The sequence below is a fragment of the Macadamia integrifolia genome, chromosome 14 (assembly GCF_013358625.1).
Source record: "Macadamia integrifolia cultivar HAES 741 chromosome 14, SCU_Mint_v3, whole genome shotgun sequence".
Classification (NCBI taxonomy): domain Eukaryota; kingdom Viridiplantae; phylum Streptophyta; class Magnoliopsida; order Proteales; family Proteaceae; genus Macadamia; species Macadamia integrifolia.
This window is the reverse complement of record NC_056570.1, coordinates 17,024,674-17,046,804: the sequence shown is the minus strand read 5'-3', so window position 1 is coordinate 17,046,804 and position 22,131 is coordinate 17,024,674. Positions and strand designations below refer to the sequence as shown.

General features: G+C 38.6%; 2 protein-coding genes, 1 non-coding gene and 1 pseudogene across 5 annotated transcripts in view; 3 read left to right on the top strand and 1 right to left on the bottom strand.

The window, feature by feature from the left end:
* Positions 1–5,348, top strand: part of LOC122061934 (bZIP transcription factor 68-like) — a 10,241-nt gene extending 4,893 nt beyond the window's left edge. For 2 of the 3 annotated variants that reach the window (XM_042625516.1, XM_042625515.1), the window contains exons 5-8: positions 3,684–3,773; positions 3,885–3,944; positions 4,043–4,212; positions 4,299–5,348. In XM_042625516.1, the coding sequence (XP_042481450.1) occupies positions 3,684–3,773; positions 3,885–3,944; positions 4,043–4,212; positions 4,299–4,368 (390 nt within the window). In that variant the 3' untranslated portion in view covers positions 4,369–5,348. The remainder of the gene's footprint in view (positions 1–3,683; positions 3,774–3,884; positions 3,945–4,042; positions 4,213–4,298) is intronic. The other variant, XM_042625517.1, reaches the window with a different exon arrangement.
* A 2,496-nt stretch (positions 5,349–7,844) lies between these two features.
* Positions 7,845–9,311, top strand: LOC122060923 (annotated as a pseudogene).
* Positions 9,312–9,772: 461 nt separating this feature from the next.
* On the top strand, positions 9,773–17,696 carry LOC122061461 (GDP-mannose transporter GONST1-like). The gene is made up of 4 exons (XM_042624722.1): positions 9,773–10,444; positions 16,493–16,609; positions 17,074–17,171; positions 17,241–17,696. The coding sequence occupies exons 1-4, from the start codon at positions 10,332–10,334 to the stop codon at positions 17,297–17,299; spliced, it is 387 nt and encodes a 128-aa protein (XP_042480656.1). The 5' UTR covers positions 9,773–10,331; the 3' UTR covers positions 17,300–17,696.
* On the bottom strand, positions 10,492–10,609 carry LOC122062260. The gene has a single exon (XR_006134882.1). It is a non-coding gene; the product is annotated as a 5S ribosomal RNA (ribosomal RNA).
* Positions 17,697–22,131: the final 4,435 nt, after the last annotated feature.

Here is a 22,131-nt window from a genome sequence, read left to right as displayed (position 1 = left end):
GGGGGGGGGGGGATTGGGGACTTGGGGTTGGGGAGGGGTTGAACCCTGAAATGACTGCAAGACACTATTTATAATTGATAAGTTCTTTTGTCTGGAAAGAAAAATACTAGTTTTCTATATGACCAAACTGATAAAATCTAATTCTTTCTACAAATCTTACCCCATCATACATGTATAAATACATGGATATGCTCTAGGTACACTTGAAATATTCAGTGCTTTTATGGTGCTGCTCCAATGCTTAAACCCTGCTTCATGCTTTAGCTTCATTACATGCTCTGGTTAGTTAAGGAATCCCCCCTTATGGGATCACCCTAAAACTGGGTTTGATGATTGTTTTGTAATGAACCATGGTTCTTTTTAGGGACAATGCAGCTGTGTTTGGTTGCATTCTAAGGAAGATGTGTGGGAAGCATGGTTTAAGAACTTGAAGAGATCTGACTGTTGTCTCGCTATTTGAAAATGTAGAGACTAGATGAGAGACTATATATAAAATGTAGAATATCAAGATATCTCCGAGATCACTGTGAATAACTCGGTCTCGACTTGACTCGACTCAAGACCAAATTACATGGGGTATATACAAAATTTCAACCCTCAACTTGACATAACTCGACATCTCTCGCCTATATCGTCCTTTTGTGAATAAAAAGTGAGCTTTTGGTGGTTTTTCTTGCCAAATTTCTCATCTACAGTGTAGATTAACAACTTCAACACTTGGAGATCGGAGATTATCACTATCAACCTTTGGAGAGCCTTTTCTTCTTTAGAACAACTTTAGGTAAAAAACTTCTTGAAACCAATTTTTTCATAGAAACATGGTCAATAGTTGTTTGTTTTTATTGTAGAATAGCCTAGTGTTAAGGGTCCGAAGACTACATACATAGGGTATGAAGTCAAGAGCCATTTTGGGTTTGATTTAAAAAAAAAATGATGTTTCCATTGCATTTGGAAGGCCTAAATAGGGTAAATGGCAAGTTTCAGGGGCTACAAATCCCATATGGCCACGGAGACTAATCATTGAGTTGATTGGGAAAAAAGACAAGATCTTGGCGAGATCTCGCTAGATCTCTCTTTTTTGGTTTAGCAAGACTAGGGGCGAGATCGAGATCTTAAACCTTGGTGGGAAATGGGGAGGAAAAATGAGGTAAATGTTTTTGTTCATCCAAAGGCGGGAAAAAAGATGTGTGGGTAGGGAAAGGAAAAACGAGGAAAAGGGTTTTATTTGCAATGTTACTTGGTTGCACTTGGAAAGACAAGGTAATGAGATGACATTGCATCCTTGGGAAGGCAACCAAACAAGGTTTTGAAAATTTCTGGGTAGGGCTTTCCCTTTCTTTTATTCCTAGTAAGCAACCATGTGCAGCATAAGAATTGTACAATTCAGATTATTTACTGTTGTTGTTATGGCCTCATATGCAAAGGGATCATAGCTGAAGGGAGAATTAGAAAGAGATCATGTCAGGATTCTGTTCAACAAGTACTCTACAGACATGTTTGTCTACTTTATTTCCTTCACACATGTACTTTAATCTATTATGAATTATCAAACCTACTAAGCAAACATGTCTGCTGTTGGGTCTTACAATCCTGTTCCTGTCATAATATTTCATTATTTTCACTTTTACTTTTATTTAAATTGCATGGCATATATTTTATCTTAGTTTGGTTGGTCAAAATATTTTGTTCTAAAGCATTCCACTGTGGTTGTCATTTATATAAGAAAATAATCTTATAGTCTTACCAAACAATTCCTTACCTGGCTGGCTGCTTGGTTAGTTGTTTTAAACCCCGTTGAATAGCCTCTTTTTCCATTTAAAAGAAAGATTTCTCCAGCCCTCGATGGATCTCATAGTCATCTAGGAAAACGCCTTAAATACAACGCATGTGGTTGCAACTGGCTGCATGGTCACACATATTTTCTTTTCCCCCTGTTTTAACCCGTAAATTACTTGGGTTCTGTCAGGCCTTTCTTTTGTCTGTGTCAGGGGATGGCTGCGCCTTCTGTCATATACATTATTATTTGCTGATGATGATGGAGGAATTGGAAGTGGTTAGAAGTAGGAAACACACAATTCTTTTTGCTGGATTTTGTTTGAATCATGGCATTCTAAAATTAGATTTCATTTTTGAGTAGGAACAATTGTATGTTTACAACATATATCTACATGATATATGCTTATATTTATCTTGTCTTGGGTGGGACAAGGGAAGCATGTGTTATGTGTGTGCATGTGCGTATGCATGCTTTATGCTTTTTTATTGTAGTCCTGGTTTGGAATAAGGATAGCTTGTTGTCCTGGGTGTCCATGCGCCTTGGTTGCCTTGTTGGTGTTGCCTTGTGTCTAGGTCCCATCCAACGGCTTAGGTTGCCTAGATGCAGTGACAACTATAGTCATGGGTGCTTGTGTGCTTGCATGCATGTGTGTGTCTTATATCTTCATTGATGTAGGAAAATCACATAATGGGCTTATTCTAGTGGAAATAAGCCTTGGGTGTTACTTACGTGTTGGGCCTTTGGTCCCATTGGTTTTCATTGTAATGGGCCACTTTAATGGGGCCTAAACTAAGGGTAGAAGTTAAGATTGTGAGATTAGTCAAGTAAGATTAGTTTATTCTAAATTTGTGAGTCTTTTTCAAGGTTGTCAAGGCGTCATCTAGGCATCCAGGCGGCTCAGCTTGGATTGGGGCCTTGGGGTGTCACCTTAATTTTTTACCCTTCTTCATCGCCTTGGGTCACATTATGCCTGGACAACTATGATCCTTTTTATGTTAATAGTTGTAGCTAAGTCCACTTCTAGAAACATTAGGTATTTGAGTCCAGATTTCATTCCAAGTCTATATTTTATTTTTAGAATCCTAGTTTGAGTAGGAGTGTCAAATATTTGTCTGTTTTGTCTATTTCAAGTATTAGTTTTGATTCCAAGACAGTTTAGGAATTAGGAGTGTTAGAAAGTTGAATTTTATATATTGATGTAGAAGCGCATTGCCTTACTGACGAATTTAAGAATAATAACTTCCAGTTTTCTGAAGTTTCTATTGTGGATTCAGTACTTTGCTTGAGTAGATTCTCCGGTCTGCTTGTTGGATTCCAAGTGATGGCTCAGGTGGATTTCTGGCCGTCTCTGTTATCTTTATCTTTCTATATCTTTTCTTCGAAGTAACAAATTTCACTGCTATTAGCTCCCGGACTACTTTGAAACTTCATATTCTGTGATCAGAATTCTATCAAATTATGCAGGTCTGTTACTTCATTAGAATAGACGACTACACTTGATTCTGTAATCCTTATCTTTTGAATTATAAACTTTTATTAGAATAGACGACTCCACTTTTCTGCTAGTCTTATCTGTTCATTCTGTTTTAAATTATAATCTTTCTCCATATTCCCAGTTGCAAGACTTTCAGGGTTATGTGTGTCTTATGTTTGCATTTTTTATGTTTTAATTGTTGTTGTTCTTGTTGGGAAGAAGTTAGAATGTTGTTTCGGCTGTAAAGTAGGTAGCATCTAACAAGATTGGGGTGTTGGAACTTCTGGTGGGTTGAATATTATTTCAGGATGGAAGGGCAGAGACATTTTGTTATTTATTCTCCATTTACTGCAGTCTTCTGCACCATTTTTGGAGTGATTTATTCTAATATTTTCTCTTCTCTTCCCCCACCCCCCAAAAATAAAAAAAAAGCATCTTATGCCTCCTTATGGGACTCCTCCACCTCCATATGTTGCAATGTATCCGCATGGTGGGATATACACGCACCCAACTATTCCTCCGGTATTTTCTAAATCATGTCAATTAGTTAGTAATTAATTTTTTATGTTACACTCTCATCAGATTTTGGATGATGATGCCACTCTCTTCTGGTTACATGTTTTTGCTGGACAGGGATCTCACCCATTCAGTCCTTATGCTATGCCGTCTCCAAATGGAAATGCTGAAGCTTCTGTGAGTTACCTAAACCACAATATGATTGAGTGCTGCAGATATGAACATGTCTTTGTCATATGGACTACGTGGGGCATAACACATAAGGTCTTTGTTAGGGAACTGTCCCAGGTGGTGCGGAGGTGAATGGTAAGTCATCGGATGGTAAGGAAAGAAGTGCTCTCAAGAGGTCAAAAGAAAGTTTAGGTAGTTTGAATATGCTTACAGGAAAGAATAATGAGGTGGGTAAAACTTCGGGAGCATCTGCCAATGGAGTTTTTTCCCAAAGGTATGATGTATATATGTAGCAGTTTTAGGCACAAAGAAGCTTTGGATTTTTGAAGTTTGTTCAGATTGTCTTCCCAACATCTGCAGTGCTGAGAGTGGAAGTGAAGGTTCAAGTGAAGGAAGTGATGCCAATTCTCAGAATGTAAGTATCAACTGAAGCCAGCTCACTTGTTCTGTATATATTATTTTGTGTGAATGGTAGCTTTCAATTTGCTTGGAGAAGGGTGGGAGAATGGTAAGACTTAAAGAGTATTAAAATCTGGATCTCTCATAAAATTGAGTTCTAGATTCATATTTTCTTGCTTCATGCCCCAGTTACATAACTTCTAGAACTACAACTTTTTCCTGTGCACTTTCTCCAATTGCCTGATTGGATATTTTCTTTTTTCCTCTCTTGATGATCTGAAAGTTTTAATCTGATATTATGCCCTAGTAGAGGCTATACTACCCATGTTTAAGTCAGACTTATATTGCTGCTGCAGAAAATACTAGTAATGTTGATGATGTTTTCCTTTGGTTTGGGGGTGTGTTAGGAAACCATCTACTGAATCTGAACCTTGAAATAGAATTGGTTTGCCATTAACTTAGCTAAAAAATATACCAAGAATTATGTGTTTGCTATCTTCTTGGACAAATAGTGTGCTGGGTTCGGGTTAGCCTAGTTGAAATAATGTGCCACACTAAGGCATATCAGGTTGAAAAATTTCCACCTTAAGTAAGGCATATCAGGTTGAAAAATTTCCACCTTAAGTATATGAAGTGCAACTTACTTTGAAGTCCTAAACTAGGGCATATGATAAGGATCTTAAGATGGACCCTGGTTCTTTGGTTCAAGTATATGAAGTGGCCAGCCAAACCCTAAATCGCTATTTAGGAATTTGAGGTTTTGATTGGTGCAGCACAGGTCCAGATTAAGGGATTTCTGTTAAACCACAGGCTGAAAAGCTTGCAGGTTACATTTTCCAGCAGCCTGCTACAGTAAGAAAGAAACAGAGAATAAAAGATGGAGAATAGAAGCAGCAAGGGGGGGGGGAGAAAAGAGCAAAAGGAGGAAGAGTGATGTGATTTGTGGGAAGAGGAGATAGAATGTCGTATTGTCCAAAGGGAGAGAAGAAAGAGATGGCCACCAGAGGAAAAGAGAGAGATCCGATCAGATTAGGGGGAAGAGGGGAAAGGAGCACAAATAGACTTTACTCAGCTAAATATTCTGATGTAGATTGATGGAGAATGAAGAAGCGGTCCAAGCCTGTCCACGTTATTCCCATGGAACCAGCACATTCAGGCCATATGTGGGATACTTTAACTTCAGATTTTCTGCCCAAATAGCCATTGATCAGCATCAATTGAAGGTGAGATTGACAGCTTGCGTGGGAGAGAATCTTTTAAATATTTATCAGAATAATTTCTAGATTTGTATCAGAATATGTCCCAGATTTCGTAGGCCCCAATGCGAGCTGGATTTTGGATGCAATAATTGTCGTTCAAGGAAGGGCTTATGGCCAAGCTGATGTAGGAATACATCCCGAAAACAAGGAAGTTAAAAGGAGGGGGAAAAAGGGAACCTGGAAGAATAAGGAAGAAGTAAAATAGATCAAATTAGGAAGTAAATAAGAGGGGAAAAAGACAAAGGGGAGAAACAGAGAGGGTTTTTGGGGTTTCAGGAAGGACTGTGAAAGAGAAAAAGAAACCCAAAAAAAGAACGAGAGGAGGAAGAAAGAAGACGAAAGGAGCATAGATGGAGTAAAGGAAGAAAAAAGTAAAAGGCGAACTGTAATAGAAATCGAAAGAGAAGGAGAAGACAGAAAAAAGAAACAGAAATAGAAACTGGAGGAGAAGTAGTACTTAGGCTGTGAATTTGATCCTTGCTGGGAGCTTAGGAAAAAAAGGTCCAGCCTAAGAGCAGCCTGACCACTCACGGCAGCAGCAGAAGCTCTTTGACCATTCGGCCATTACACAACTATCCAAAATAAACAAATAAATAAATTAAGAAAGAAGGAAAGAAAAGGGAAAGAAGAACTGCCGCAGCAGCATTCGTCGGCCACTGAAGGGAGGAATTACAGAGGGGCCCTGGAGTATGGAGTAGTAGGGGTTAGGGTTGAAGTCGTGAGATTTTGATCAACGAAGGTCTTCCTTATTTTTCTTTTTGGTTTTTTCTTTTATGAACATGCTTTAAACTATGATTCAGTGTATCACGATGTACGACATATGGTATATACTATATAAAAGGTCTTTGTTATAAAAATAATCTAAATTATTTAATTTAAAAAAAAAAGGTGCATGAAACACTAAGGCGTTCGAATGCCTTGCATTTTGAAAACCGCCAGGATGCCAAGCTGCCACTTTGACGACTATGATTAGTATATCTTAAATCCTTGAGGTCTATGCTGGTGGTTTTAATCTTGTCCGTTAATTGAATAGGTTTCTTTTGGCATGAGAGAGAGAGAGAGAGTAGGGTTTTATAAGGAATAATGCGAACACACATTGCTCAAAACAAAGCAAATAACTTATGTTCTTTTAGAACCTTTTAGGCTGCCTGTGACAGTGGGGCTTCTCAAATAGATTTTGTAATTTTGAAGCCTTTGATTCTACAACTGTTGCAATAAATATTTGGAATGAAGATCTCTCTTCTATTCATTTGAATCAGTCATATCTCAGAATTATCCCCCTTCCCCCCGGCGGAGAAGGGGGGGGGGGAAGAAACATATCATATCTTATGTCTATCACATAGTTTTTAAGGCGGTAAGGCGACGGAAGCGTTTGAGGGTTTTTCGGAGCGCCTTAGTGATAAGGCGGGCATAAAGCGTCGCCTCATCGACTAAAGCGTTCCTGTGTAATTTTTTTATAGAACCAATCTATTTGGCTCAAATCCTAGTTGAATCCTATTACTCATATGTTAAATAAATATTAAAGGTTCATATTCATACCAATGTAAGATATTCATCAAGAAAACAAATCAATAAAGTGAATAAACTAAGTTCATCTTCATCAATCATCAATCATCAATCANAAATATTAAATGTTCATATTTATACCAATGTAAGATATTCATCAAGAAAACAAATCAATAAAGTGAATAAACTAAGTTCATCTTCATCAATCATCAATCATTAATCATCAATCATCAATCATCAATCATCAATCATATTAACATATAATATAAATACATAATTATGAAACAAAATTATAAATATAAAGAAAAGAAGACATAAAAAATACAAGTATTTATTATACTTACCTCTATGATGTCAAAATGAGTGCCTAAGTCCTAAGGTCATCCACTATATTTCTACTCCCGTCAAAGAAGAATGAAGCTCACCGTTGTCGGAGCAAAATGGTGGCCTGAATCAATGGTTCTTCCTTGTTCCTTGATTCTTTCTCAAAGCCCTTTCTTAAAACCCTTGACAAAATCCAAACACTGTTTGTGAATCGTGATTTTGTTTTCTTTGTTTTGGTTATTTTTGATGGAGTAAAGCTGATCCCATACATCTCAAGTGTTAACAAAACCATACACCTACCAATAAAAAATCTATATTTGGAATCTTCATCAAGTAATTTTAAAATGTGTTTAAAAAAAAAAAAAAACCATAAGGCGGAGCACTGCCTTACCATCTCTAGACCGCATCAGCGCCAAGGCGCTGCTAAGGCGTCGCCTTGCTAGTGGCTTAAAAACTATGGCATCGACCTACCCTAAGCCCATCTCACGAAATAGAGAAGCTTGACATTACCTTCTCCTAGTACCTTGAAGCTCTCCTCATCGACCTTGAAGCTCATTGTCCCTGAGGGTCTCTAGCGAAGCTCGACATTCTTCTCCCTGCTCCGTTCATGTGGCTCCATCTTCAAGCCTTCCAACATCGGTTGTTGGATCTTCTTAAAGCCCAAATCAAGAGTCTTCTACAACTCCTCTGCCAAAAGAAATTTCTAAGGTTTCAGCACTTATTGTCCAAAAACTCTGTACGAAGTGTTCAAGTTCTCTGCGAGTCTTTTGTTGAGATTGTCTTCAAGGTCCGATGACTGAGTGTGACTCAGTGTCGTGGAATTCGATGATTGATGGATATGTTAAGAATGGGTTGACAGATTCTGCAGCGGAACTGTTTGATAAGATACCTACTGAGGACAGGAATTTGATATAATGGAATTCGATGATTTGTGGGTATGCACAACCAAAGATGGGCTTGAGATGGCTTGGGTTTTGTTTGATCAAATGCCTAAAAGAGACTTGACTTCTTGGAATTCGATCATTGATGGCTTAGTCAAGTGCGGGAAGCTGGAAGTTCCCGAGAATTATTTGATCAGATGCCCATGAGGGACGAGGGCAGTTGGGTAATCATGATAGACGGATTTGCCAAGTTTGGTAATATTGACACGGCTTGGAGTTTGTTTGACGACATGCCAAAGGGAGATGTTGTTGCTTGGAATTCCATGATGGGAGGGTATGTTCAAAATAGGTTCAATAGATGCAAACTGCAAAGAATTTAACTCCTGATCATGCTACTGTGGTAATCGCTCTTTCTGCTGCAGCTGCATTAGGATGGATCAATGAAGGAATATCACTACATAGTTACATGGAGAAGAACATGTGTCTAGTATATGGAAAACTTTGGGTTGCCCTCATAGACATGTACTCCAAGTGCACAAGCATAAAATATGCTATGTGGGCGTTTGAAAATTTGGAAGAGAAAGGTGTGGATCAATGGAACACAATGATCAACGGGCTGGCAATTCATGGCCTAGGTGAGTTGGCGCTTGACCTTTTCATGGAGATGGAAGGCTTTCTGTCAAGCCTGATGTTATCACATTCATTGGAGTTCTAAATGTGTGTGGCCATACGGGCTTGTTGAAGGAAGGTTTGATGTGTTTTGAGCTTATGAGGAGAGTATACAATGTAAAGCCCAAGCTTCAACACTATGGATGCATGGTCGATCTCCTTGGCCAAACAGGGCACCTAAGAGAGGCAAGGAATTTGATAGAGGATATGCCAATTCAGCCAAATGATGTGGTTTTGAGAGCTTTGCTTAATGCTTGTATGAATGATTACAACTTTGGCATGTGAAAATGGGTAGCCAAACATCTAATTCAACTAGAGTTTGTAAATACTTCTTTCCAATATATTGAAAATGTTTCCTAAAACAAAAAAAAAAAAAAAAATCACTCTTTTTTTAGGTCAAAAAATTGAAAAACTGTTTCTGCTGTTTTTGTGTCTAGAAACAGTAGAAACAAAATCAAACAGACCCTTAGTGTTTATACATGGTACATGTTTATATTTCCTATTTATATTTCTTTTTTTTTTTTTATGTAGAAGTGTATTTCCATGTGTATCTTGTCCATTTTTATGTGTATCTTGGCTGTCTCCAATGCAAGATACATCTTTTAAAATTACCTGACCGATATGGCGACCGATACCGATATTTTAATCCTTAAAGATTGCTAAAATGAGAGATATGAAGAACAGAGATTTTAAGCTATGGTAGAGCACTAGTGAAGGATGAAAACATTCTGAAGAGATGTAATTATTTTTGCAAGCTATAAAATGGAGACAACTCAAGTAGAATTAACCCTGAAGAGTGCATTTTTCACCAAGACACCAGACACCATATATATAAAGTGCTATCCTTGTCCCGCCTACTTCTGATGAACGAATCCAAGTGAGTAGTGGACCATATCGAACCGTGCGGTCAGCCTCCCATACTTTTAGTCGATAAAGAGAAGGAAGGGATCAAGCTATCGATGATGGAATCCCTGCTTGCTTTCAGTCTCTGTTATCTTCTTCTATTATGTTAATTATATTCTTTCACTTACTAGATTTATCTATTTTTCTACGCTCGATCCTTCCTGTTCGATTGGTTCTCCCCCAGTCCCGAAGCTTCTCCGATTGAATCCTTCTCCTTGCTAGCGTGAAATGATCTCTTACGAGTAGGGTTGCGACGCACAAACCCGCTACCTTAAATGTGATAAAAGCAAATGGTTTGGAGGTCGGTTGTGGACAGTGCTATTCTTCCCTCAGAAGGACCTCGATTTACATAACCAAGTTGTCATGCTCTCTAGGTATCCCTATATAACACCCTAATCTGATATTTATACCCCTACTTGTGGACAGGCAAGAAGAAAGAGCAGAGGAAGCCAATGCTGGCATGGTTGGCAGCTGTGGAGTGCCAAGAAGGCAGAAGTGACCCCGCCTGCTCTTGTTCAGCTTGCCAACATCATTGGGGAACTCATCAGAAGGTGTGGACAAAGAGGTAAGTTTAATTACAAGACTAAGTATAGTAGGAAAAAAAAAGAAAAAAAGGTGCAACATGAGGACTTCCCAGGTGGTCACCCATTCTAATACTACTCTCACCCAAGCACGCTTAACTACAGAGTTTTATGGGATTTGGTGCATTAGTGCTGGTATGATCGCACCCAAACTGGTAGGTCCAAAACTGGCCAACCAATTTTGTCTAACAGAATGTAATTTTTGGATTTTTACACTGTGGAGCCCACCTCTGCTGTGCAAAATTCCCATTATACCCCTATAGGAAGAGACTTAAATGAGGCATGAAATGCATACCTTATACTAATAAATAAATGGGAGGAAATGAATTTTTAAACTATTAGGTATTATATATATATATATATAATATGTATGTAATTTATATGGAAATAAAAGAGGGCAGCCAAACAAGCCTTAGGTATTAACTTAAGAGGGCTGCCAAACAAACCTTAGTTATAAGGACTTAAGAGGGCAGACAAACAGACCTTAGCAATAATTGAAGAGGGCCAGCCAAACAGACCCTTGGGGCTACCTTATATATAAGGGATAATGGGCTGAGATTTCATAAAATCATGGTTGCTGTAACAGTAAGGAGAAAAAGAAAGAAAGGAGAAGAAGGAAAGAGAAGGAAGAAGAGGAAGAAAGAGAAGTGAGGAGGGAACTCACTCACCTCAGGCTGCTCCTAGGTCAACTCTACACCCAAGTAAGTGATCTTACTACTGCAACAGGGTTAATTAGGTAATTTCATGTAGATTGGGCAGCTAGGGTTAGGGTTTTACCTAATTGTTTACTACTAGGGAATCCCTGTGAGTAGAATAGCTGCCCAATAAAGAAAGCCCTAATTTCTATGGGCTATTGGGGACCCAACTGGTAAAAAAAAACTCTATCCCTGCTAAACCCTAAAACATAGGACTACTTCTTTTTCAGTAGGGATTATGCAATAAGGGCTGGAATAGGGTTGATTTGGTGGAAATTCTGCCAAAACCCTAGGAACATAATTTTATTCAAGTTGGAATTATGCAATAAGGGCTGAATTAATTAGGTTAGGTTAGCACTTATAAATGTTCATTTCAAATTGATGGCCAAGGCATGAGAAATACTCTAATTCTGCAGATCTCTTTAAATTCCTAAACTATTCCTGCAGAATTAGACTATATTAGTTTTGGGTGTAATAAATTGAAACCCAAAATTGGGTCAACTTGGCATTTAACCTTTTTCCTTACTGACCTAAGATAAGTATTGGAAATTCAGAATGTAAAATTGATGCAATTCGGGCACTACAGCAACCATGGTACAGAGTATGGAAAAGGCAGAATTAGATTCTGCAGAATAAAAGGAGGAATCGACAGGTCCCAACCGGCCAACCAGTTTTGACCCAGGTAACCCACCAGTTAGGGTTCCCGAAGCCAGATGGGCTGTGTAATAGGTTACTAGACCTTTGGACATAAGTTTGGATTTGAATATATAAAATTAATGAGAAACATAACCCATGACTGTAGGGTCCAATGTTTGGAATTTCATATGACCTCGAGGACTGTAAGTATGGATGAAACCCCTTCATTCAATGAGGATCTATTAGTGATTCTCTAGATCTAATTCTACTATAGAAAAGGTTTAAGAAATCAAGGAATCAATGCGTATATGGGAAGGAATAGACAGAGACCTCTATAGGTTGGGTATGGGAATGCTATAGTTAAAGCAACTGGGTAAAATGTAGGATTTTTTGATGTACCTAATGATTTAAATATCTGTTGAATAGGGAACATAAGTGACAATGTGGCAATTTTCTTGAATCTAAGAAGTGAACTTGCCAAAGTTGAATACCAAGGTGAGTGGGTGCCCTTCTTAACCCCCCATTCTTTTGGTGTGTTTGTTTAATCGTGTTTATACATTAAATTTCTTGTGTATATGCATTTACAATTGCCTGCATTTATTCTTTGATGGTACTATTGTGATGGAATGGGATGAAATGGAAATGAGAAAGGTAAGATAGGTGAGATGGGTCACGTGCAGGTGCCCATGTTTGTATGTGTGATTGCAATGATTGGTTGTGCATCATTTAGAATGTTGGGTTAGGTATCACAACCCCAAGTGCTACACCCCTTGACTGTAGGGGGTTAGGTACGGACTAATCCCGAATTATGTGGCTGCCTGATCAACAACACACTTGTGATGAGATGTGTGGTATCAGTTATGGATGTGAGACAGGATACGACGTACTGTATGCCTGTGAATATATTTATGATACGGGGTTACCTCTTAGGGGTTAGCCGGTGTGGCCTGGGACCAGTACCGACATTGGCTGGCTCCTGCCTGTGGCGTAACTTGTATACCTGAGGCCCAACGTAGGGTAGGGTATGTCACCTACGTTGGTAGCACTTATACCCATGGGTGATGAGACCTAGTAATGGATTATGAATTTTGTATAGTTAATTAAATGGACTCATGAGCGTCATTCTCTATGTGTGGAGCATGCATGAGCATCATTCTCTATGTGTGGAGCATGCATTGCATATGGATGTGTGTGCTTGTTCTCCCCCACCCCTCACTGAGCATTACCAGTGCTCACCCCCTTTCCTTTGATCCTATAGATGACGAAAGCAGTATTCTGCCGACTCCTGGCATTGATTATGAGACAATGTCCATGGATCACATGGCCCATATTCCAGAAGATGAACTCGATCACGGACCCGCCTGTGAATGTGACGACTGCGCCTATGGAGGCTAATTCTTCTGAGGAGTAGGATCGACTATTCCTATATCTTTTTGTATATATATTCTTGTTGATGCATACTCTGATGTATATAGTCTACTACTGAGATACTGTAAACTGTGAATATTCTCTTTTTGTAAGATATGTAACTCTTATCTGAATAATTGTAAATATATCTTATCACTTAGTTGGCACTAGAGCTTACGTAAGATATTTTTTTTGCTGGACTATGCATATGTATATAAACTCTGATCCTTCGTAGTGTAATTGTGGAGTTATGATCTACCCTAGTCTAGATCTTGGACAAACAGGCTGACTGGATACGGTGAGATGTCCAATGCCGCATACCTTAGCCTATTGGAGGCAGGGTGTGACACCCTATTCTTTGGCCTAAGCAGAAAGGTGGGCCTTGGGTCAAGTGGTAACCTCCGTACATAGTTAAAAGAAACCAGGGGGTGGATTCAACCTGGGCTCCGTTCGAAGAGACGAATAATGGTCCTTCTCCCCCATATGCTCCTTCCCATGAGCAGCTCGGTTGGCTTCGTGAATGAGAGCGTTGATCACTCTCACGCGGGAAGATGAACATTGAAAGGGCTGAAAGGGTAGCGACAGGATGTAGATGTTGATTTTGGAGGTCGCGTACTTTAGTTATAATGCCATCGAAACGGTTGAGGCTTCTACTTTTCTTGGGTCCTAACATAACTGACCAAGCGTAACGACCGCAGAAGGTACGGCCGGAGAATTCATCTCCAAGTCAACAGCATATCGGGCAGGTCCTGAGGAGGATATAGCCGAGTGAGTCTCAGACTTGTTCTCCCTTTGGAACTTTTTGGCTAATGACCTGTCGAGGTAAGTCTCAGACTTGCAAGCGCATCCGAGCAACGAAGGTCGAGCTCCAGAATTCAAACGAGAATGGGGGTGTGAGATCAAAGTGAGACATGGATCATGTGTTCTAAGAGGTGACCAGGCCAAGGGACGCTGTCGTAATCGCCCGGTTAAGTCGGACAGCAGTGACTCACTTTCTCTCCTGAGAGGGGACCGCTCCCACCTTTGGGAAACGATTGGTGGTAAGGGCTAGCTCTTAGCTCCTTTCCCGAAGCGGCATTCTCGTTTCAGCCCCTATTCATTACAGATCCAGCCTCGACTTGAACCCGCGGGACTTGCTCGCCTCAGAGAGGAATTTATGCAATCATAGAGGGCAGATAATGATGCAGGGGTGAGGTAGCTAAGGGTAATGCACTCTATTCCATTCGATACGCTTCGAACCAGATAGAGAGGCAGGGAACAGTATCCATGCCATCATTACGGGGGAGGATTAGAGAATGGTGAGCATATATATATATACGAAAGACTATAGTAGCTGAGGTTGAAGATGCCTTAAGAAAGATGAAATCAGATAAGACCCCAATCCCAAACATAGTCCCAGTAGAAGTTTGGAAGAGATTAGGATTTTGTGAGGTATTATGGTTAACCAACCTTTTTAATAGGATTACGTGTACAAGGAAAATGCCTGACGATTGGAGGAGGAGCACTGTAGTCCCATCTACAAAAATAAAGGGACACTCAGGACTGACTTGATCTTATGCCAAGGAGATCTACAACAGAAGATATTTACCTTCTCAAGAGACTCATAGAAACCTTTAGAGCTGCCAAGAAGGACCTAAATATGGTCTTTATCAACCTAGAAAAGGCTTATGATAGAGCCCTAAAGAGTTAATCTAGCATGCCCTAGAGAAGAGAGGGTGGAGAGTAAATATATGGATATACTTAAAGATATGTATGATGATGTGGAGACTAGTGTAAGAACCAAGGGGGGTCAAGGTAGCGAGTTCCCAATTACTATTGGGCTTCGTCAAAATAAGCCCTTACTTATTTGCCCTTGTAATTGATGAGTTGACCAAAAACATTCAAGGTGAGATTCCATGGTGTATACTATTCGCTGACGATGTTGTTTTATTGGATGACACAAAAATTGGGCTAAACTGGACCTTGAGTTGACCAAAAACATTCAAGGTGAGATTCCATGGTGTGTACTATTTGCTGACGATGTTGTTTTATTGGATGATGCAAAAATTGGGCTAAATTGGACCTTGAGATCAACCTTGGAATCAAGAGGCTTTAAGATAAGTAGAATAAAGACGGAGTATGTGATGTGTAACTTTAGTCACACTATAATGGATAACGACGTCGTGATTATTGAGGGGAGAGAGATACCGTAAAGTGGCTATTTTAGTATTTGGGATCTATCAATAATAAGCAAGTCGATATAGAGGACGATGTGCCATGAAGAATTAAAGTGGGATGGACGAAGTGGAAAGGCACGTCCCAAGTTTTGTGTGATCGACATGTCCCTGTGAAACTTAAAGAAAAATTCTATAGGACAGTCGTACGCCCGACTATGATGTACGGGGTGGAAAGTTGGCAGTTAAGAAGCGGCACATTGATAAGCTATATGTAGTGGAGATGAGAATGTTAAGATGGATGTGCTGAAAAACTAGGAAGGATGAGGTAAGAAATGAACATATTGGGGCGTATTTGGGAGTTTCCCCAATCCATAATAAGCTTCAAGAAAGTCGTTTGAGATGGTATGGCCATGTTCAACGGAGGCCATCAAATATACCAATAAAGAGGAGTGATCTAATCCAAATAGAAGGATCCAAAATATCTAGAGGCAGGCAAAAAATGACCATAAGAGAAGTAGTGAGGAAAGCCATGCACTGATTAGGCATTGTCCCAAGTATGGACTCGAATAGAGCAAATTGGAGGGCTTGGATACAAGTAGCAGACCCTATCTAGCTGTGTTCTACTTCGTTACTGTTTTTGTCTTCTGTTTACTTCCACTTTTACTTTTCTTTCCTTTTCCTTTCTTGGATTCATGTAGCCAACCCCATTAAGTTGGGATAAGGCTTTGTTGTTGTGGTCGTCGTTGTTGAAATGTGCATCTTGGGTGGTTCTTTAAACCATAAGCAGTTTGTCAGAACCCTCACAATTTGAAAGTGGTTGGAAGGACTCGACTAAGTGGCTCAATTAGGGTGATCTGTCTTAATTCCATGAAGAAGCTGCTCTCTTTTGAAACTGTCATGACCAACAATCTTAAAATCGACTCTATTCCTGACTTCTTACTACTACACATTTATGAATATTTTTACTTTTGGTTGTTTCTGCTGAATTATCCAACCCAAAAGCTTAAGTTGTTAGGCGAAAGACCCAACTGATATATGAAGTCATCCAATGTTCCAGAGTTCTCCACTGTAGGATTGTTCCCAACAGTTTCCTTACCTCTTTTATGGGGCCTCATGTTTCTCTGAATTGAATTAACAGGCCACTTCTGAGGATGCCTATGTTCTGGATTGTGATAACATCAAGTGGATTTTTGGGCCTTGCAATCAGCTTCACTTCAATGTGGTTTCTCCATCAGACTGGGGCCACGACATACAGGTAAGGTTGCACAACAGCCTATCTGCTTTATCTGTAATGTGCCTTTTGAAGCCTGTACTATACTATATGATTGTAAGCCTGAAAATTTCAATTACATTACCCTTTATTGCCATTAATTCCCTTGTATTTCCAAGCACTATATCGATCTCCTGTCATGTTTGGTATGCAACCAACTTTGATGTCAAAGCGTATGTACAGCACAAACCAAACAGAAAAGTGCATGGGAATAGGAGTGGGACCCAGTACTTCACAGGCCGGCCCGAGGAACCTCCCATCCTAAAATGCAGCCTGATTGCCATTCAACTACCCTTTGGACCGCAATGCATAGTTTAAAAATATATGCAACACTTTTGAAGTTACTGTATTTGGTTAATTCTTAGTATTTCCAGTTTGGCTTAGTGGTAAATTAGTGTTAAAATCAATTTTGCAATTTGCATTTCTGATTGACAGTCCGGTTTCCACAGCCTCGTGGGGTCACTGAACAAGATTCCTCTATCAATTGCCGGTATCCTTCTTTTCAATGTTCCAACTAGTCCAGAGAACTTTGCAAGCATTCTCTTCGGTAAGTCGTCTCTGTAAAGAAAACCAACCGTCTCTGTCAAAAAATCACCACTGGAATTGCATTTTACAGGTCTTCTGGCAGGGGTATTTTTCACAAAAGCGAAAATGTGGGAGAGATCTCAATCCTGAGATTTAGAAGCTGCTTGATATCTAAGCACTTGTTTATAGCCCTTCAAATTTGCACTTAAATGGCCACATCACTTCTGACCCCAATACCAGCTGAAGTGAAGTTTTCACATCGACTCCAATGTAGAATCTGAGGTTAGAGAAGAAAATGATCATTTTGAAGATGAAAGATGTTTTACCCAACTGGAGATACCACTATTTTCTTTCAAGCTCTCTCTTGAGATTATGGAGAATGTGTGCTTTGGTAAATGTAGCCCCTTTTCTCGGTGTCCCTAACGATCCTTGCCGTAATTCTGTCCTGTTTGTAAACATTTGGATCATCAGGGAACTTTTCTATTGTAAGCTCATTGTAGAACTTAATTTTGCAAAATAATTAGTAAATGATGATCATTTTGGTGCAGTAGAGACCATTAGCGTAGCCATGCCAGTTACACTACAGATACGCTGTACTAAAAGCAGTCTAGGATCTCTTTGCTGACTGCAGAAGGTTTTAAGAAGGGTCATAATTTAGAAGGTAATAGAATTTAGGGCGCAAGAACCCTGCCAGGAAATGCCAGATATATGGGCCGATGGAAGGGTGTGCGGGAGCACCTTTAGCGAGCCGGAGGGAGGGGGACAGCGTGGTCTTTTCGTGCTCAACCCAGTTTGGGCATTTCCTATGCTAGACTGGTAGGGTTCTTTTCCTCTAGAATTTATTGAGTTCTTAAACAGCGAGCCGGAGCAAGGGGGCAGCATCGTCCTTTCATGCCTGGCTTGACTTCTTTTTCCCTGGAATTTATTGAGCTCTTAAACAGCTTAATAGGTATTGGCGACAGAGATAGCTGTTAAACATTACAGGTATTGATGGCAGTCAGATTCAAATCTAACCATTTGGATTTGTTTAGTGTCAGACAACTTGAGACCAATTCTTTCGATTCATTCACTTACTGTAAAAGGTTTGACACTCTTTCCTTATCTGTTCACTTTGGAAAATGTTTGAAGTTTTAATAACTCGAAACTGTTATTAAAACTAAGTTAAAAATTATCAGTCAAAAAATTAAAAAATTATAATCCTTTTTGTATGCAAATCGTCAAAGTTCTGATCCTTGATCTCTAGATCTCACATTCCTTAATTTATGCATAGGCCTAAAAAAAAAATGTTTGATTTAGGTTGTGTTTGGTAGTCATCCAGAAAAACGTTTCTGACGTTTTTTCATTCTATGGGAACAAAATAAAGGAAGAAAGTGTTTGGTGTTAACTTGGTGTTTATGATACTGTGTGGAAATAAAAGCTGAAATTAATATTAAAAATTATGGAGAAATTCTGGAGTGCCAGTAACATTAATAGATTGCTCTACACAAAATTATAAACTAAAACTAAGCAATGACTAAATTAGAAAGGATAAGGCATATCCCCACTGTCCTATGGAGGATAGCAGCCGTATACCCTTATTCACATAATTATAATTTGAAAACTATAAGAGTTAGAAAAATGTAAAGTAAATTTAAGCAAAATAAAAGACTCCTATTACCTTTGAAATGGGGCTGGTCTCGGGTCAATGGGATGCTCAAAACTCAAGTAGCCACTGTTGGAAGGTGCTTCTACTAGTGAACAACTCTCAACACTAAGGGTTACTTGGCACTCTTTTTTATGATATTTAGGACATGGAGTGGGATCCTATTTATAGCTGAGGGTCTTGACATTCCTCTGGTGAAAGATATGCAACTTGAATCATTTCAAACCGTTGGATATTAAGAGAGATATCTCGTTAAAATACTATGGTGTAAAATCACTTCTAATTTTGGGGAAACAAAAAAAAAAAGCCAAAAATTCTGTTCAGGCTAATGCCACTTAACACACGCAAGGCATCTCCTGGCACGTGTCTCGTATTGCACACATGGTTTACATTGAAGGACTCAAATCCTTTGCGGTGAGTGGTGAGCAACAGTAAGGATCTAATAGTTGGGAAGGCCTGGGCATGTACCATAGTTATTGAATGCTCACTACCACCCACTGCCTCCCCACAGATTATTTGATAGTTAGGAGCTGGTCTGGGTTGGTGCAATAGGGTTCAACTGAATTTTTTTTATATTTTCAGTTTTAAAAAATTCAAATGATCTTTTATTTTATTTTTTTTAGGAAAATATTCAAAAAAAACATTAAATATGTAAATTCATAACTTTCAAATTGTAAGTCCAAATTTTATTGATGCCACATGTAATTGCAAAGAAATTTCTAGACAATAAATAAAAAAAAAAAACTAGATCCAACAAAATTGATTTAAAAAACTTATTTAAAAACGGGTCCCCTAGGTGGATTTTTTTTTTTTTTTTTTTGTAAACTACTGTAAAATTAAATCATTTTCAAATACAATTATGGATAGGAAGAAAACCATGCATTAAAACAAGAAAAAAGAATATACATCATCAAATATGTCGGATTTAGTGCTACTACCGCTAGTTGTCACAGCCAGCTTATGTGCATTGTTCAATATAGCCATCCTTTTTAATAATTCAGACATCAGTAAAAGTTTTCATAATCGATTTAATATCAAGAAAAACAGTAAACACTTTCCGCAACCATTGATCTGTGTAAGCTCAAGAGGAAGTCACAAATAGGAAATGGAGAAGTGATTTTTGGGGTTCTGATATACAATCTATCTATCAATATTGGCCATCACCTTATATGGGTTTAGTTGACAATGCGATATTAACATTGATTTCTCATATTCCACATATTCCACAGTAATTAACATATGACTTGAAAAAAAAAAAAAATAGAAATTTTATCTTTGATCAAGGATAAACTTGGCACAAATAAATGGTAGAAGAGATCACAAATATTTTCACCTTGAAGGTATTTCTTGCAGCCCAAATTCTTTTGGAGAATGGACATGAAGAAAATAAATGCCAATCAATTTCCTTCTCCATTAAACAAAAAAACAAAAGTAACATCAATGATAGTGAATCATTTTAGATTCCCTCCATCTAATAGAATTACCATCTAAACGACTGAAACTTTGGGTACAATTTGTTTTTTCATACCAAATGCCAAACAATGTTTCTATAATAGAAGATGAGGTGCCAACATTTGATAGTGATGAGAAACTTAGAATCTTGGCAACGAGCAACAACACAACTCAATCTTATCCCAACTAGGAATAATAATAGAAATACTATTCCATACCTAAGATTTTTTTTTAAGTAGAGTATCCACCACAACTCTTAGTTTTACACATTTTTGACCATGGCATCAATGAAATCTTCTTGCAGTATTTTTCCTTGCTCTATTAATAAATAGAGATACTCCTAAAACTAAATAACAAGAGAACAGACCTCCTTGTGTGTGTAAGCTTAGCACACTATAGCTTCACCGACTTTGCTAAGGAGTTGTTGTTTAGTGCATTCTCTTAGTTCTTTCTCCTCCATTTGGAGCAAAAATAAGTATTTCTTTTTCCCACATTGGCAACTTAAGAAAAGGAACAAAGAATGTGATGCCTATAAATATAACCAAGCATCCCAAACTATTTACATATATATATATATAAAGAACCTTGTCTGCTTGCGTAGATCTACACTCAAACACAAGCGGGTACAAAAAGACCATGTTGCCTCTGTCCCAATGCATCTACACCCCTTCCATTGGCCTACTCACTGGTATAGTGGATGCACAAGACGCAACGGGATGCCAACTTATGGGAAATGATTCTCTATATGGGAGCACAACCTATGTCAGTGCTCCCTGTGTCTATTAGTCTTTTCCCCAAAACAAAGGGCATAGATATCTTTTTACATTATGAGGAGAGGGATAGACACATGGGAGTGCTGGTGTAGGCCACACTTAGAAACATAGTTCTTATCCCTTATATATACATATGGGGGGAGGGTTTCTTACAAGGGCAGTGTAAGAAGGAATATCCATATTACACAAATGAGGGATTGAAAAATAGTATCATCCATATGAGGTCCACATGATCAAAATAGGAGAGAGAATGTTAGTGTGGACCTACTATTTATAATATGAGAATGATATAAAAGAATTTGTACAAATATAAAGTAAAACGAAGAGTAAGGTCAGAAAATACATCTTTACTTCTCTTATAATATTGCCTTGTAATGGTTTTTTGCTTTCTGAATGTGTTCCCCTTTGAGTTCTTTGTCTGCAATACCATTGAGTGAGTGAGTGAGTGTTCTATAGAAAAGTGTAATCTTCTTCCATCTTTTGTTGGATACCAACACTCTCTTGTATCAAGGTATTTGACATATGTACTTTATTTATTTATTTATTTTTCTTCCAAGTTGTATTTTAAGATTTCATTATAATAGAAAAAATATGGTCTTTTTTTTTTTTGTGGGGGGGGGGGGTAAAGATATGGTCTACATTCTATACGAACAGACTTTCTAGAAGAACATTTTAATTTATTTTCCATTCTAGGTGTTTGTTGTCCTAAAGTTTCTAGACAAAGATTAGTATAATTGTTTTGTTCTATCATAGAAACAATATGGTAAGTACTTGCAACTTCTCTTAGGTATATATATATATATATTCTCTTAAGTGTATATATATATATATATGTTCAGGTTTAACCCAATACCCTAGCCCAGGCTTGGTTCAATCCTAACCTGAAAGGCTAGGAATGCCTACCTTGGTCCACCTTGTGGGCTGAAATGCCTAACCTTGGCCCTAGTGGACTCAGGGAGGGTTTTGGACAAGCTTGGACTTGTCGGGCCAAACTTTGCAATCCGGTATGTTTGTATATGAGAGAAAAACCTAATTTTTTCATAGAATATACAAACACGGATACACCTATTCTTTGTTTACTATGCAATGAGAAGTCACCCAAGTTTCACAAAAAA

What these genes read in the sequence shown, in the direction of transcription:
- LOC122061461 (XM_042624722.1), top strand. Translation starts at nt 10,332, where the DNA reads ATGCTGGCATGGTTGGCAGCTGTGGAGTGCCAAGAAGGCAGAAGTGAC. An exon ending in CAGAAGGTGTGGACAAAGAG is followed by an intron (nt 10,445 to 16,492) that starts GTAAGTTTAATT and finishes TTGAATTAACAG; the next exon opens with GCCACTTCTGAGGATGCCTA. An exon ending in CTTTGCAAGCATTCTCTTCG is followed by an intron (nt 17,172 to 17,240) that starts GTAAGTCGTCTC and finishes TGCATTTTACAG; the next exon opens with GTCTTCTGGCAGGGGTATTT.